The sequence below is a fragment of the Larimichthys crocea genome, chromosome XXII, assembly GCF_000972845.2.
Source record: "Larimichthys crocea isolate SSNF chromosome XXII, L_crocea_2.0, whole genome shotgun sequence".
NCBI classification, from domain to species: Eukaryota; Metazoa; Chordata; class Actinopteri; family Sciaenidae; genus Larimichthys; species Larimichthys crocea.
Window position 1 is genome coordinate 11,743,648 of NC_040032.1, and position 13,383 is coordinate 11,757,030.

Consider the following 13,383-nt stretch of genomic DNA (forward strand, 5'->3'; position numbering starts at 1 on the left):
AGCTACTCTAAATTACATGGCCCTTAAACCTTAGCAGAGAGAGACAGAGAGAGACAGAGAGAGAGAGGGAGAATCGCCACTCTAGAGACAGCTAATTGCAAGGACATATCTAGCCTACGGTAGATAAGAAGGTTCCTCTCTTCCCAGACCTGAGAAAAGGCGAAAATGTGCCTAACAGATTAGGCCACTTGGATAAATGTGCAATTTGTCACAAATGTCGCCGAGACTCGCAGAACACCTATTTAAATGAACACTTCATTGTGTGGATGGTAGAAAAGTAAAGAGGCACACATGGTCCTGTGCACTGAAAGACATCATCGTGACTCGTGAATCAGACTTGTAATGACAGGAAAGAGTGACTAGTAAACTCATGGAAAGTCTAAACACATTACGGAGCAACAACCAAATCAAATCCCCTATAAAGGTGTTAAAGGAAGTGTAGGGTTAATTGCTATCTCCAAATAATTAGTATGTTTTGCGTACATTTTACACTGACGTGACTGATGTGTTGAAACATTTCTGGAAGATCCTGTAAGGGATGTGAGGGAGAGTCAGAGTAGGAGGAGGAGGAGGTGACAGTGCCATTTGCCTGGAGGGTGCCCATAAACCCAGAGAGGGAGAGAGAGTGCACCATTCCTCACAGGTGACTGTACCATGTGACTTCAACAGCTTTAAAAAGCAGGCCAACCTGTCTTGTTCAGGTACAAGTAATCACAAGGCACCAGAGGAGTAAGAGGAGGAGAATACCTGGGCTGTCGGCACAGCAGTAAATACCGACAGCCCCACAAAACAAGCCGAGGAGCACTCAGGGAGCGTGTTCAGTAGCGGCAGCAGCCTGCAAACACAGCGATCGGCTCAGACAAAATTTGAAAGACTCTTCGGCACAACTACAAAACAAGTACGTACATTTTACTCAGAGTTGTCTTGGCTCTTGACACAATGAGCTGCAGCAGTGTCACGGGATCAGAGTTCTCTGAGGAAGAGCTGGAGCTCGGTGTGCTGGATCACGGGGAGGACGAGGGAAGTCCCAAGGCATCTTTCCAAGACAGCGAGAGCTCAACCAGCAGCCCGAGTGACCCGGAGGAAGGCCAGACCAAGAAGCGCAATCGACCCGTCCGCTCAAAAGCTCGAAGAATGGCCGCCAACGTCCGCGAGCGGAAGCGCATCATGGACTACAACCAGGCGTTCAACGCCCTGCGTGTTGCTCTGAACCACGACCTAAGTGGCAAACGACTCTCCAAGATAGCCACGCTGCAGAGAGCCATCAACCGCATCTCTGCTCTCTCAGTATTCCTGAACTCCAACCCGCCCAGCAAGCCCTGCGCCCACCGGGAGTGCAACAGGTCGTCTATGGGGTCAGTCGCGATGGCAACGTCTCGACTCGAGCAGACCAGGGTAACGGTTCCTCGTCTGGAGCACCAGAGTTACATCCCCTGGCATGCGTCCATCTCTCACCAGATGCAGCCACAGCAAGGGCCTCATGTGCACAGGCTGCCCACGGAGCCACACGTCTACATGGATAACACTGTGACATCTTGTCCTCCATCACCTCACTACCCGTGTTATCCCACTGAGGGACAGCTTTACGCCTCGCATGGACACTGCAGCAGCCCTCACGAGCATTCACCCAGTCCTCTACGGTACCCTCAGGTGGGTGAGGGGTTGGGGTGCCAACCGGGAGTGTGGGCCTCCTGCACTCAGAGATACGTGGACACTTTTGTGGAGCCTTCTCCAGCTCTGGGGCTCCCGTGGCAGGTGAGCTACCTGCAGGAGCCGGAGCACAACCTCCCTCTATGCTCTGACGTACTGTAAACAGGGTGCATCCACCACTGTGAGCCCTGAAGACTGCTGATAACACCAGTGGACCGCTGAATGACCTCAGGGAGAAAACCGTTTTTGTGTTTCTGTCGCTGCAATCAACTCAGTATTACAGTCAGACTTACTTTATAGTAATCTATGAAAACGTGCAATGGCAAATGAGACAACAGAATGTTGTATATACTGAAATATGCATTTTGATCTCACATTTCAAAAGAATGTTTCACTGCCTGCTGTAGATAACTCGCCCACAGAACTGTGTCGTCATCTTTTGGTCTTCTGCAAAAGCTGAATTGTTGGAGATGATGTTGCGTTATTAAATGTGTGATATTAAAAGGAAACACAAACACTTACAGCCGAGTGAGGCGAAGAAGCATTTAGTAAACTAACCGAGAAAGATGGGACAGCTTACACGTGTGCTATACTGTTATGTAACTTACTCTATGTTCTTTTTCAAGCAGTGGGCTTTTTCCATCTAAAGGAAATGTGACTAAAATTTGACCCATGAACATTTGTTCATGTATTTATTTTCTGTACTGCATTAAAAAAAAACATTGCTGTTTGTAAAGTTGTAAAGAATTTGTACATCAATTTTTTTTCAAAATTAAATGTTAAAATGATACGGTTCCTGCATATGCTTCCTTTCCTAGCTTTGGACTTTCATTCAGCACTATCACAACACTTTATTTACAAGTGGTGTAGGTCTGAGTGTGTGCATGTGTGAATGTCTTTAGGGTGTGTGTGTTTGATTATAGCCTAAGGTCGGTAGCCTCTACCACTCTGAGTCTGAGATGACAGAGGTCCTTGACTCAGTTGAAAAATGTCCTTACAAGTCCATTCTTGTCATTTTTCTGGGGGAGAAGAAAAGTCAAGGTGCTTTTTGCACGCTGCAAAATAAAAGCACGGGGCTGACAGGGAGAAGGGCACCGCTGACAGTGTTTCTGCAACACGAGACTAAAATAAGCGATAAAAAGTGCATGTATTATGCCTCATACAATACGTTCTCGCTTTCTGCATAGAAGTACAGTACAGTTCAGTTAAACTCTGCAACAACAGTGAGTGAGATAATTACTAGTAACTAGTAACAGGTCAGTTGTTTTTGCACAGATCAAGAGGAGTAAATTCTAACCACAATTTTGGCCCGAACAGCTCATGTAAGTCAACAACAGCTTTCCCTCCCCTGCTGAGCAGCATGTCATGGAAAACAGCTTTAATATTAGACTATAGGACGAGCCCACCGACAGATTTATGTGGGCTCAGGAAGGAAGACTGTGCCCCGTCATCAACATGGTGAAATCCCCTGTCAGGGCTGCACTGGCCCGCAGGTGGAATTGGGTGTGTGAGAGTTTTTTGAACATCCTGGAGGTCTCCCAACAAGAGCCTCGAGACGCTGCTGAAAAGAGTCGGCCCGGGGAGAACTACTGCAGGCTCGGCGGGGAAATAAATGATGTGGTACAACAACAATTAGTAGGCAGGAAGGAAAGGGAATACGGACAAAGAGATGAATGGAGAGGAGGAGTGAAATAATAGGAAGAGGAGGATATAAGTGGTGAGAACAAGGAGGAGAGTGACTACACTTTGAGCCCCGTAGTTTAGCTTCTTTACAGACGTGAATCACTACAAAATCTTGACTCACCAGTGAGAGACGAATGTGGCTGACAGCACTCAATGACAGCATGTCTCTCCCTCCTCCCTTTCTGGCACAAAAACAGATCCCAGCTCACTATAGTGCCAGTTTACATACTCCACAGGCAGGAGTGCCCTGGCATGGCAAACGGTTGCAGCTCGGTGGCAACTGTCCCTCGAATCTTTGTTATGTCATGCCCTCTTTGCTGTCCGCCTCTTTATCTGTCGCTGTCAAATAAAGGCAAAAAAATCATCTTTAAAATGGATTCGATAGATCGATAGATACTTTATTGATCCCGAGGGAAATTCAAGCATCCAGTAGCAGAATCAGACACAGTAAACAGATAGTAGGCATGCATTAAGATTAACTACATATACTACAATAAACATAGGCTAAAACTAACCTATACTACAGTAAACATGCGTTTAAACCTGTGCAAAGATGTTAAATATGTGTATAGTTATTTGACATGTGCAAAGAGGAAATTAACCGTGCAAACTGAGTCCAAAGTGACAACAACAGAGTGTCCAGTGGTCGGTGCAAGAGAGATTTTGTCATATTTTCACTATTAGCTCAGGGATTTGTTAAGAAAATAGTAAAACACATGGAAAATCTACAAAAACTCGCTCACTGAATACAGAAAATAAATCTGCACGTCTGTGTTCAGACATCTATAAATTAAGTAACTCAGGCTCTGGACATTTTTCACAATGTTTTGACATTTTTCAGACAAAAACACGAATCAATTAATCAAGATAATAACTGGCAGATTAATTGTGAATGACAGTAATCATTAGTTACAGCCCTGCTGTGAGTGTATTGAACAGTACATATGTAAGCTGTTTACTCAAAAAAATCAGTCTGTGAGAAAGTATTTTCTCGTGAGTGATTCAACTTTCTTCGTCTCTGTGCGGGAAAAGTGCTTTACCGGGTCAGATTTCATGCCGGATTGTGACTCACCTGAGGTTTTACCTCACTTCTCTGACATGTGCGCCTGTCAGTGATGCATCTTTCTTTCAGACTGTTCCGCCTCCTTGACACCCTCCGCAGCCGAGCTGATGGAAAAGAAAACAAGCAAACATGAGAGAAATGATGCCAAGGCATTAGGGGTGTGTTCGTGTGATATATGGGGATGAGTCAGCCTTCGAAAGGGAAGATGCATGTTGATGCACTACATACTGTGCCCACCCCCTCGCTCACCCCACACACACACACACACTCGACAACACACGCTGCTATGACATCATAGTTGAAGGTGAAGGAAGTGAAGGTGCCAGAGGACATGATGTGACAGACTTGTTTGTTCGTGTGACACGCACAAACAAATACATCACGCCTGAATAATCACTTACTGGCTGACATTAAATTAAGTCACATGCGTCATCCGGCGAGGTTTATTATGAAAAACGACGCTCACACAAAAGAATATATATTTTTAAAAATAAATACAATTTGAACTGAGGTCCATCCATCCATTTTTGTTGTGAGGGGTTGGAGCCAATCCCAGCTGACATTGGGCAAGAGGCGGGGTACAGTCCGGGCAGGCCTCCAGTTCATCACGGGGCTGATGCACAGAGACAAACAACCATTCACGCTCACACATTTAGACTCACCAGTTAAGCTTTAAACCTACCCGGAGAGAAATACGCAGACACGTGGAGAACGTGCAAACACAGAGCAGAGAGAAGTTTTCAAACCAGGAATCTTCTTGTTCACCGTGCACAATTTAAATCACACATCAGAAACGTTCAAGGCAATCAACTGTGTTCCACTGTCATACATTTCATAAGCCTTTATATGTGTAACACAAATATGTTAACTAAGTTTTAATTACAGCTCACTCAGAATCAATTCTTTAATCAACAGGAACATCTATAATCACCGGTAACACATATCTGTCAAAACCGGTATAGTATAAAGACTCCTCTGAGGATAATGATTTTTTTTAGTCCTAAGTATTAAACCAATCACACAAAGAAAGTTTTTCTCTGCGACTGTCGCCAAGTGTTTGCTCATGGTGGGAATTTTTGGGTCTCTGTAAATAATAAGATTTATAAGAGTAATATGGAGTGTCATGCGATAACTTCTGTTATGATTTGGTGCTATATGAATGAAACTGAGCATATAAATCAGCCAGTATAAGCAGTTACCAGTTGAATCAATGACAAGAGATACTTGATAAAAGTCACTTTGTTTCTGGAAAGACTTTCAGAGTCTCTTGGAGGAAAGTTAAATTAAAACGAAAACTGATTTGTTTACATTCTGGGCTGAATGTAAAAGTCACAGGCTGTAGAATAAATACTTGTTCTCTTTTATACTAGACTTTCATTATCTGTCAGTATCCTTGTTAAAATACAGAAAACTCTTTTCGTCTTTTCTTTTGACAAATGAGTCGAGACGCAGCTCGTCTTCCTGAGCACTTTCACTACTGAACACTAGATGGAGGCAAGACAATGAAGCTCTGCTATGTGTTGAGCCTGTGAAGAAATCAAGAGGCCTCAGCTCCACATATATTCAGCAAATAACTGGTGGCAAGAAGAAAATATTATAAATAACATACAGGAATATATATATATATATATATATATGTATGCGCACAGCATTAGTTTTATATAAGGATGCAAACAGACATATCCTGCAGAACAGCTTGTTCCCAAGAGCTTATTTGACGTTATAGTATCATGTCTGGGCAGGTAAAAACATTGCAGCCTTGTTATCCCCGTGGTGATACATAATATCATCCTGTGAATAAGAGACACGTTTTCCTCCAGAGCGTTCTCCTCTTACCGGAGCTGGACTTTGAAAGGCTGCAGCAGCATTTCTCTGAGGAGCATCTGCTGCTACTCCTTCGAGTACATCTAGAGAGTAGCACAGTCGAAATATCACAGTCGAGCTGCATGAATGATTACTGACCTGCCACCGTCACTGTCAGGAACATTATTCTCTGAAAAATTGAAATTTAGATTCAGTCTAATTATGCCAAGGAGCATCCCTGTCGGCAGGAGGAACGCTGATCTGTTCCTAGGTCCGATTTGTTTTGTTCTTAAGCAGAATTAGTTCATACAACATGTTGTCCAACCTGTTGTGAATGAGTGAAAAGGTGTGACCCAGTATTGTTTAAATATGTGGATAACAAGGCATGTTCTCAGTGAGTCTCTGCTGGAAGGCATCCATACTGATGCACTCAGCTGTTCACATGACAAGTGACAGAAATAGCCTCGTCGAGGTTGAAAAGAGAGAGAGAGAGAGAGAAGCTCCTTTGCCTCACCTCTGCACGATCACAGCATGAAGTGGGCGTGAATGACAGAAGTGATCGGACACAGCCTCGCGCTCGATCCGACATCAGAAAGGTGTGAGCTGTTTGATCATCCAACAAACAGTTCTGAAGAAGCACACTGACAGCTTCACTCCCATAAGCTCTGAAACTTAAGCCCATGTGATGCCACCGTGGACCAAACAGGTTCTTATTTAGACTCTTTGAGTCTGAACATATGGATTGATTACAGAGACCTTGAAGTGAAATCTTGACGTTGTAATCATCTCTTTACGATCCGCTCCACCGTAGCGCAGGCCAAATGAAGCAATCACAGATGAAAGGTAAAGTAAAGGAGTAGCTAACCCTAACCCCCGCGACCTGTAATGCCTCACAGTGACACAATTGCAGCGACTGTGCAGCGGACTGTGGCGGGAGAGCGCGAAGGTGACACATCTCCCAATCCACTGTGGATAACTTGCTTGGCTGACATTGAGGTTACAAACGGGGAGAAGCTGAGAATAGATGGTGGCAGTTACGGCTTGTGGGATAGCAGGGGCTCGCATTCAGCGCCAAGGTGAACAGGCGTCTTGGTTTTATGAATCTGAAATAGTGAAACCAATTTCGAAGGCAGTTTCTAGCTTTGATTTCGTTTCTGTCCCATGACCTGCTTCTTTGGCTTTTTCATTAAATGGAGGCTCTCTTCATTTGCTGGTACAAGTTGTTTATCTGCTTCTTCTTTAAGCCTTCTGTTGATGTGCAGCAGGAAATAACCAGGGGCTGGAAAATTTGATGACATTTACTTTTCTGGCTCTATTTATTCAGCGCTGGCTATGTATTTTTATACAGTATGTAAACAACTTTCTGTATTGTCTTTCACCCTGCCTCCCTTCCTTCTTTCTGCCTTCAGCCTGCCCATTGATTCCTCTTCGAATTCAGCTCTAAGAATCTCTTCCAATTAAGTCTGCATCCTAAATGCACCGAGAGAAAAAGTCTGAAAAAGATCTGGGTTGTCTTTCAGAGCTGGACTGGAACGTCTCAGATCTCCGTGTCAAGCCCTCTCAGCAAAAAAGCTTTAAGTGTATAAGAAATGTTATTCATAGCTGTCAGTAGTAATTGCTACACTGAATTTGAAACTAGTGTTGAAAATTCAGTAATCCAACACAACGCCTGAGCGGTCGTGAGACCTTCGACGCTCTGCAACTTCAGAAAACGGGAATGGAGGAAACATCTTCACTAATTTGACAACACACGAGCAGAAATGAGAGAAAATAATACCCAGGCAAGTCTGAACCAGCATAATGAAAACACATGAATACACATGAATACAGAAATGCTCTGCAAATACAAACAACATAATAGAATTTTAGTCCCAGGGAAACTTCTTTCTGTTTGTAACCAACCACAACCACCTTAATGTATCCTATCCTTCCCGTGGCGCCACATGGGTGGCAGCCAATAACAAAACCTCTGAGCACTTTTCTGTGTTTGTTTTTACACCATCATGAAGATTATTGATTTTTTTTCTCTTTTATGGACTAATTCATGATACATCGGTGTCTCTATGGAAAGACTTTGAGATCCAAGCCGAAGTGAGGCGTAGACGACGGGCATGCAGAGCTGGATCTGAGTGGCGGGAGCACAAAAGACGGTACAAAACATGTGTACTGTCTGTTATCATGGGGAATGTACGATATGATGGAAGAGTTAACAGCGCTAACCAGTTGACATAAGTCGTATAGAGAGTGTAGCGTCAGAGAAAAGTGGCCAAACGAAGTCTATGTTCAGTATTTGTAGTGTGTGTTTTATTGTGTTGTCTGTATTTTCATATATTATGCTGCATTTGGTCAAAAAACATGAAGATGTCTTCATTTTTCTTTTGTTACAGTGATTGATGTTTGTAGGAGTAATGTATTTTTATTTCACGTGCCGAGGTCCGGTCTTCTCAGAGTTGGGTTGGTTTGAATGCAGCCTGAAGCAGGTGGTAAATTTACACTAAGGCTAAGAGACTGACACAAGTCGACAAGTACCTTAAAAGGAAATTTCTAGATATTTATAGACAGCTATTTATAGATAGCTGTGAACCCATTTCCCCGGACTGGTTCTGCTGGTTTATGAATGGTTAAATATGGGCTAAGCTTTTGCTGGAACACACGTGATAAGTTAAATCCCACTTGTCCACAAAGTGAGGCTCCAGCGTGGGTTTCATCTCGGTTTGTCCATGCTGGCCTGTGCTTTGTTCATTAGTCTTTGATTTGTTCGTATCCCAGCTGGCTTGAGCTCTGTTCACTTGGCTTCAATTAGATTTAGTACACAGAGGCTGCTGACTCAACTACAAAGCCTGTGGTGTGTTTTTGTTTTGACATACAGTAATTATGTGTTGTTCAAATAAAGAATTAGTATTACATGATCATTACTGATGCTGGGCTGCTTTTATTTTGAGATAAGATAAGATGAGATGGACTTTAATGATCCCCAGCAGCTTGTACACACAAGGTGGATAAAACATTGCTCATAAATAATTAATACATATAAATATAACTTGCAATTCATTTAATGTTTTGTTTACATATTATATATGTGATTTATTTCATGAATATTTGTTTTATGCACTAGGTGGGAACTAATATTTGTTACCTGTAGTGCAGGAGACGCATTTAATTGCAGGAATTTACCTTAAAAACAGCAAGCAGAGGAAGTTTAATGCTCCGTTTAAGTGTTTCAAAGTGACTTTGTATTTCATATTATTTATTTTTTTGTGTGTGCAGCCAGCGAGGGGTGTGTATTATGTTTGCTTTGTCACGATAATTAGCCTCTAAAGTGTCTGCATTAAATAAATGTACCGGTATGTTTATTTTGTTTATTGTAACAGTTTAACGGTGGATTGATGATGAAGCGCAATTAAGAGAGGAAAGAATCCGTCTGTAAACGAAGAACTAGTGACGCTCATTTCCTGCAGGGAGTGAAAATGGAATGAAGGACCTGTGGTAGTGGCTCCTTCTTACATGGTGGGAGCAGCAGTCTGTTGGAGTTTAAAGGAGTTTTAGACATTTATTGTCTTTCTGTCTTTTTACAGCCACACTGCAAACGTTACCTCAAAGTTTTCTTCAACAATAACATCAAGGGGGTGGTCGGTAGCGTAGTGGGTTAAGCGGCCGCCCCGTGTGTGGAGGCTATAGTCCTCGCTGCAGCTGGCCCCGGTTCGAATCCCGCATCGGACGGCCATTTACTGCGTGTCACTCCCCCTCTCTCTGCTTATCTTAAAGAAAACCAAACAAACAATAACATCAAGCAAAATGACAATATTTCAAATATGGCTGGTGGAAATTTGTGCAAAAAACAAACAAACAAGCTCTTCTGTCTTGTGTAGCTTCTGCTGTGTCCAGGTTTTTGTACTTGTCCTGATGTTTTGTCTCATAGTGCCGTCTTAGGTTATATTCCTCAAGTACGGCCACATAAGCTCCACAAACAAGGCACACAGGTTTACCTCCTATGTCGGTAAACAGGTGCTCTGCCTCCCACCTGCTCAGAAAGTCCCTGATCTCCAAGTCAACTTTTCGTTTGACCATTTTTGGGTGATCTGAAATGTAATAATCTGACATTGCATCTGTCCCGCGGTCCTTGAGTTTAACATCTACAGAGTCTTTTTCTATCCCTCTCTGTGCTTCACCCTCCCCAGCAGACGACTCCACAGTCTAAGGCGGATGCCGCGAGTCCTGCACAGTCCAAACTACGTCAGTCTCCTCAAGCAAGTGGAGGTGACTTTGACCCTTCTTGCACAGGACGCCAGTGTCTAGTTTATTGTTAAAGTGAACACCCAGGTATCTGTCTGCTCCCACCATCTCGACATCCAAATTAATAATACAGACTTATTATTAAAAGTAATAGTGGTAATCTTTCCCACCAGACACATACATGAACAAACAAAGCAAGACACACAAACACAAACACAAAGAGCTTTTGTGTTGCATTTCCTCTGCCTCACCTCAGTGATGTCAAGATGGATGTCATTTCCGCAGGTACACGCCAACATCATTAGTCACGACGGCAGGCAGGATAGATGGGTAATGTCACGGTCGCAGATATTTCCCTCGCTCATGTTTCAGGCGCCGCCGAGGAAATATTTGATCTGTCCTTTAACATCTGTTTAAAAGAGAGGTGTGGATACATGGAGCTGTTTTAACATATATAAATGTGCACGGCAGGTTTTAGACTCGACTTAATGACGCGGCAAACTTCCATTTCACTCGCTGACCTCGCCCACCGACTGCTTGTACACATCTATGCGTCCCTTACCCACAATCCACTCCCTGTTATCTTAAAGGTCAATACATACAAGCCCACACTGAACTGATTTTGAGATGCTGGCATTTTCAATGATGTACTTTGATTTTACACAATTAACTAAAACACAATCATTTGCTGTGACAGATGTCGGGCCGTGTTATATTTGCACCCAGGATTGGATTTGTAGGAGGAATCTTGTTGCAAGAAAGTTACTTTTTACTTCTTCAATTCAAAGTTTGGCTCATTTATCGCCAAAGGTAAGACACTTTTCCAATATGTCCACTTTAAGGTAAACTCATTGGCATGCTGTGTAGCCGTGCATGCCGACATAAGAAGGGCACCGAGGCTAGATCACTTTAAGTTGGTAATTTAGTTAATAGAGTGGGTCTAAATAATTGTGAAAAGTAAATTGGTCTTTTAAAAGGTTATCTGTACCCTGACATAGGACCAGCTCTCAGGAATATAAAACGACACCATGTTAAGTGATTGGACAGGCTCATTTCAGCTGCTGCACCCTTAATTATTTAATTTTCACCTCCTCTTGGATTCCTCCTCTAATGGATTGATTTTTTCCAGGGAAAATGGTTTATAAAACCTCCGCGAGAGGGGTGGGTGGCACAGAAGTGTCAGAAGAGAGGAGAGCGAGCTGAGAACGAGTCGACAGTTTGAAGAAAAAGTGTCAGTAAAGAGGTGCAGGGTACAGAAGCCCTGAGCGGTCATGCATTCATACATTTTATTTCCTTGGTATCATTTTGAGCCACAAAGCCTCATTATCCTGAGATAATGGGATAATTTTAACTTTCTTTTCTCCAGATAACAGTACATAATAATTTTCTTGTGATATTGAGACTTTTTTTTACTGGATAAATTATTGAGATCTCGAGGTAACGGGACTTTGTTTTCTCAAGATAACGTGATCATTTTAATTAGATCTCAATGACGAGATTTTGTTTTCTGGAGATAACGGAATAATGTTCCCGCGATCTTGGGATAACAAGATCTCGTTGTCTTGAGATGGAGTAATTTTATCGAGATCTCAAGATGATGACACTTTTTTATCGACATTAAGAGGTTCATTTTTTTTGAGATCTCGAGATCAAGAGACTTAATTTTCTCAAGATAATGAGATAATCTTATTGACTTTGTTTTCACGAGATAACAAGAACATTTTCTTGCGATCTCAAGACAACAAGACTTTGTTTTCCAGTGATAACAGGATCATTTTTGGGGGAGATTTCGAGGTAACGGGACTTTTTTTTTCTCAAGATAACGTGATCATTTTAATTAGATCTCGATGACGAGATTTTGTGTTCCTGAGATAACGGAATAATGTTCCCGCGATCTTGGGATACCAAGATCTCGTCTTGAGATGGAGTAATTTTATCGAGATCCCAAGATGATGAGACATTAAGGGATGAATTTTCTTGAGATCTCAAGATCAAGACACTTCGAGATAATGAGATCATTGAGACTTCTCAAGACAAGACTTTGTTTTTCCAAGATGACGAGATAATTTTATCAAGATAACACATTTGATCCATTATCTCAAGATCTCGAATTAATTACGTCATTATCCCACGAAAACAAAGCCTCATTATCTTGAGATCTCAAGAAAAATTATCCTGTTGTCTCGAGAAAACAAATAAAATGAACTCTCACAGGAAAAGGGAGGAAATAAAAATGTATGAATGCTCGACCACTTAAGGCTTCCATAGCAGGGAGAGGCTGAGGACAATGTGTATAAATGAGCTGAATTTCGTGTTTGTGTCTCCCCAGGCTCCTCGGAGCAATTTACAGCCTCTTGTATTCGATAAGCTCACTCTAACCATTTATTTGTAACCATTTCATCACAGTCACAAGAAAGAGAATTAATATCAGTGATTGAACTTCAACATCCTGAGGTCAAATGAATATTGGACACGAGCTGCTGGCTTCCAGGGCAACATGGATTTTCATACACGTTTTTACAATCGCATTCAAATTAGCGTCCTCTGGGAGAGATAGCACAGGGCTCAGCTGTAATGAGAATACCAAAGAAGTTCTGTCATTAGTCATAGATAAAGATACATTATACGGCAGACTTACTTGGCCTCTGGGGCTTTACTGTATTTTTCTTTGACTGAGGTTTTCTTTCTTTCTTTCCCTCTATGCCGCTGAGACTCCCAATTTAATCAATTCCCTTTTCTGAGCCTGAGAAATAGAAAGAAAAGGCAATTACTGAAGGAGAAAATATGATAAGGGTAAAGAATTGAACCCCAGCTGTCAAAAAAAGATGGATTAGTTTTGTTCAGTTAGGTAAGTCAAACAGGCTTTATATTCACTGTGTGGTTAAGGAAAATGAAACCCAAACATCATAACGTCAAGCTTTGACTCGCATGCACAGAGCTGTACTCTGTAC

The 13,383-nt window shown here is 42.4% G+C and overlaps 2 protein-coding genes across 4 annotated transcripts in view; one reads left to right on the plus strand and one right to left on the minus strand.

The window, feature by feature from the left end:
* sptbn4a (spectrin, beta, non-erythrocytic 4a) overlaps positions 1–13,175 on the minus strand; it is a 46,412-nt gene extending 33,237 nt beyond the window's left edge. The window contains exons 1-4 of one of the 3 annotated variants that reach the window (XM_027273831.1): positions 13,071–13,175; positions 10,684–10,841; positions 4,406–4,500; positions 3,455–3,672 (exon numbers count right to left, since the gene is read on the minus strand). The gene's annotated coding sequence lies outside the window, so the exon portion shown is untranslated. Of the gene's footprint in view, positions 1–3,454; positions 3,673–4,405; positions 4,565–4,797; positions 4,872–10,683; positions 10,842–13,070 lie in introns of those variants that run through there. The other 2 variants (XM_027273832.1, XM_027273833.1) reach the window with 2 other exon arrangements.
* bhlha9 (basic helix-loop-helix family, member a9) lies at positions 552–2,354 on the plus strand. The gene has a single exon (XM_010746964.3). The coding sequence runs from the start codon at positions 940–942 to the stop codon at positions 1,810–1,812; it is 873 nt and encodes a 290-aa protein (XP_010745266.1). The 5' UTR covers positions 552–939; the 3' UTR covers positions 1,813–2,354.
* Positions 13,176–13,383: the final 208 nt, after the last annotated feature.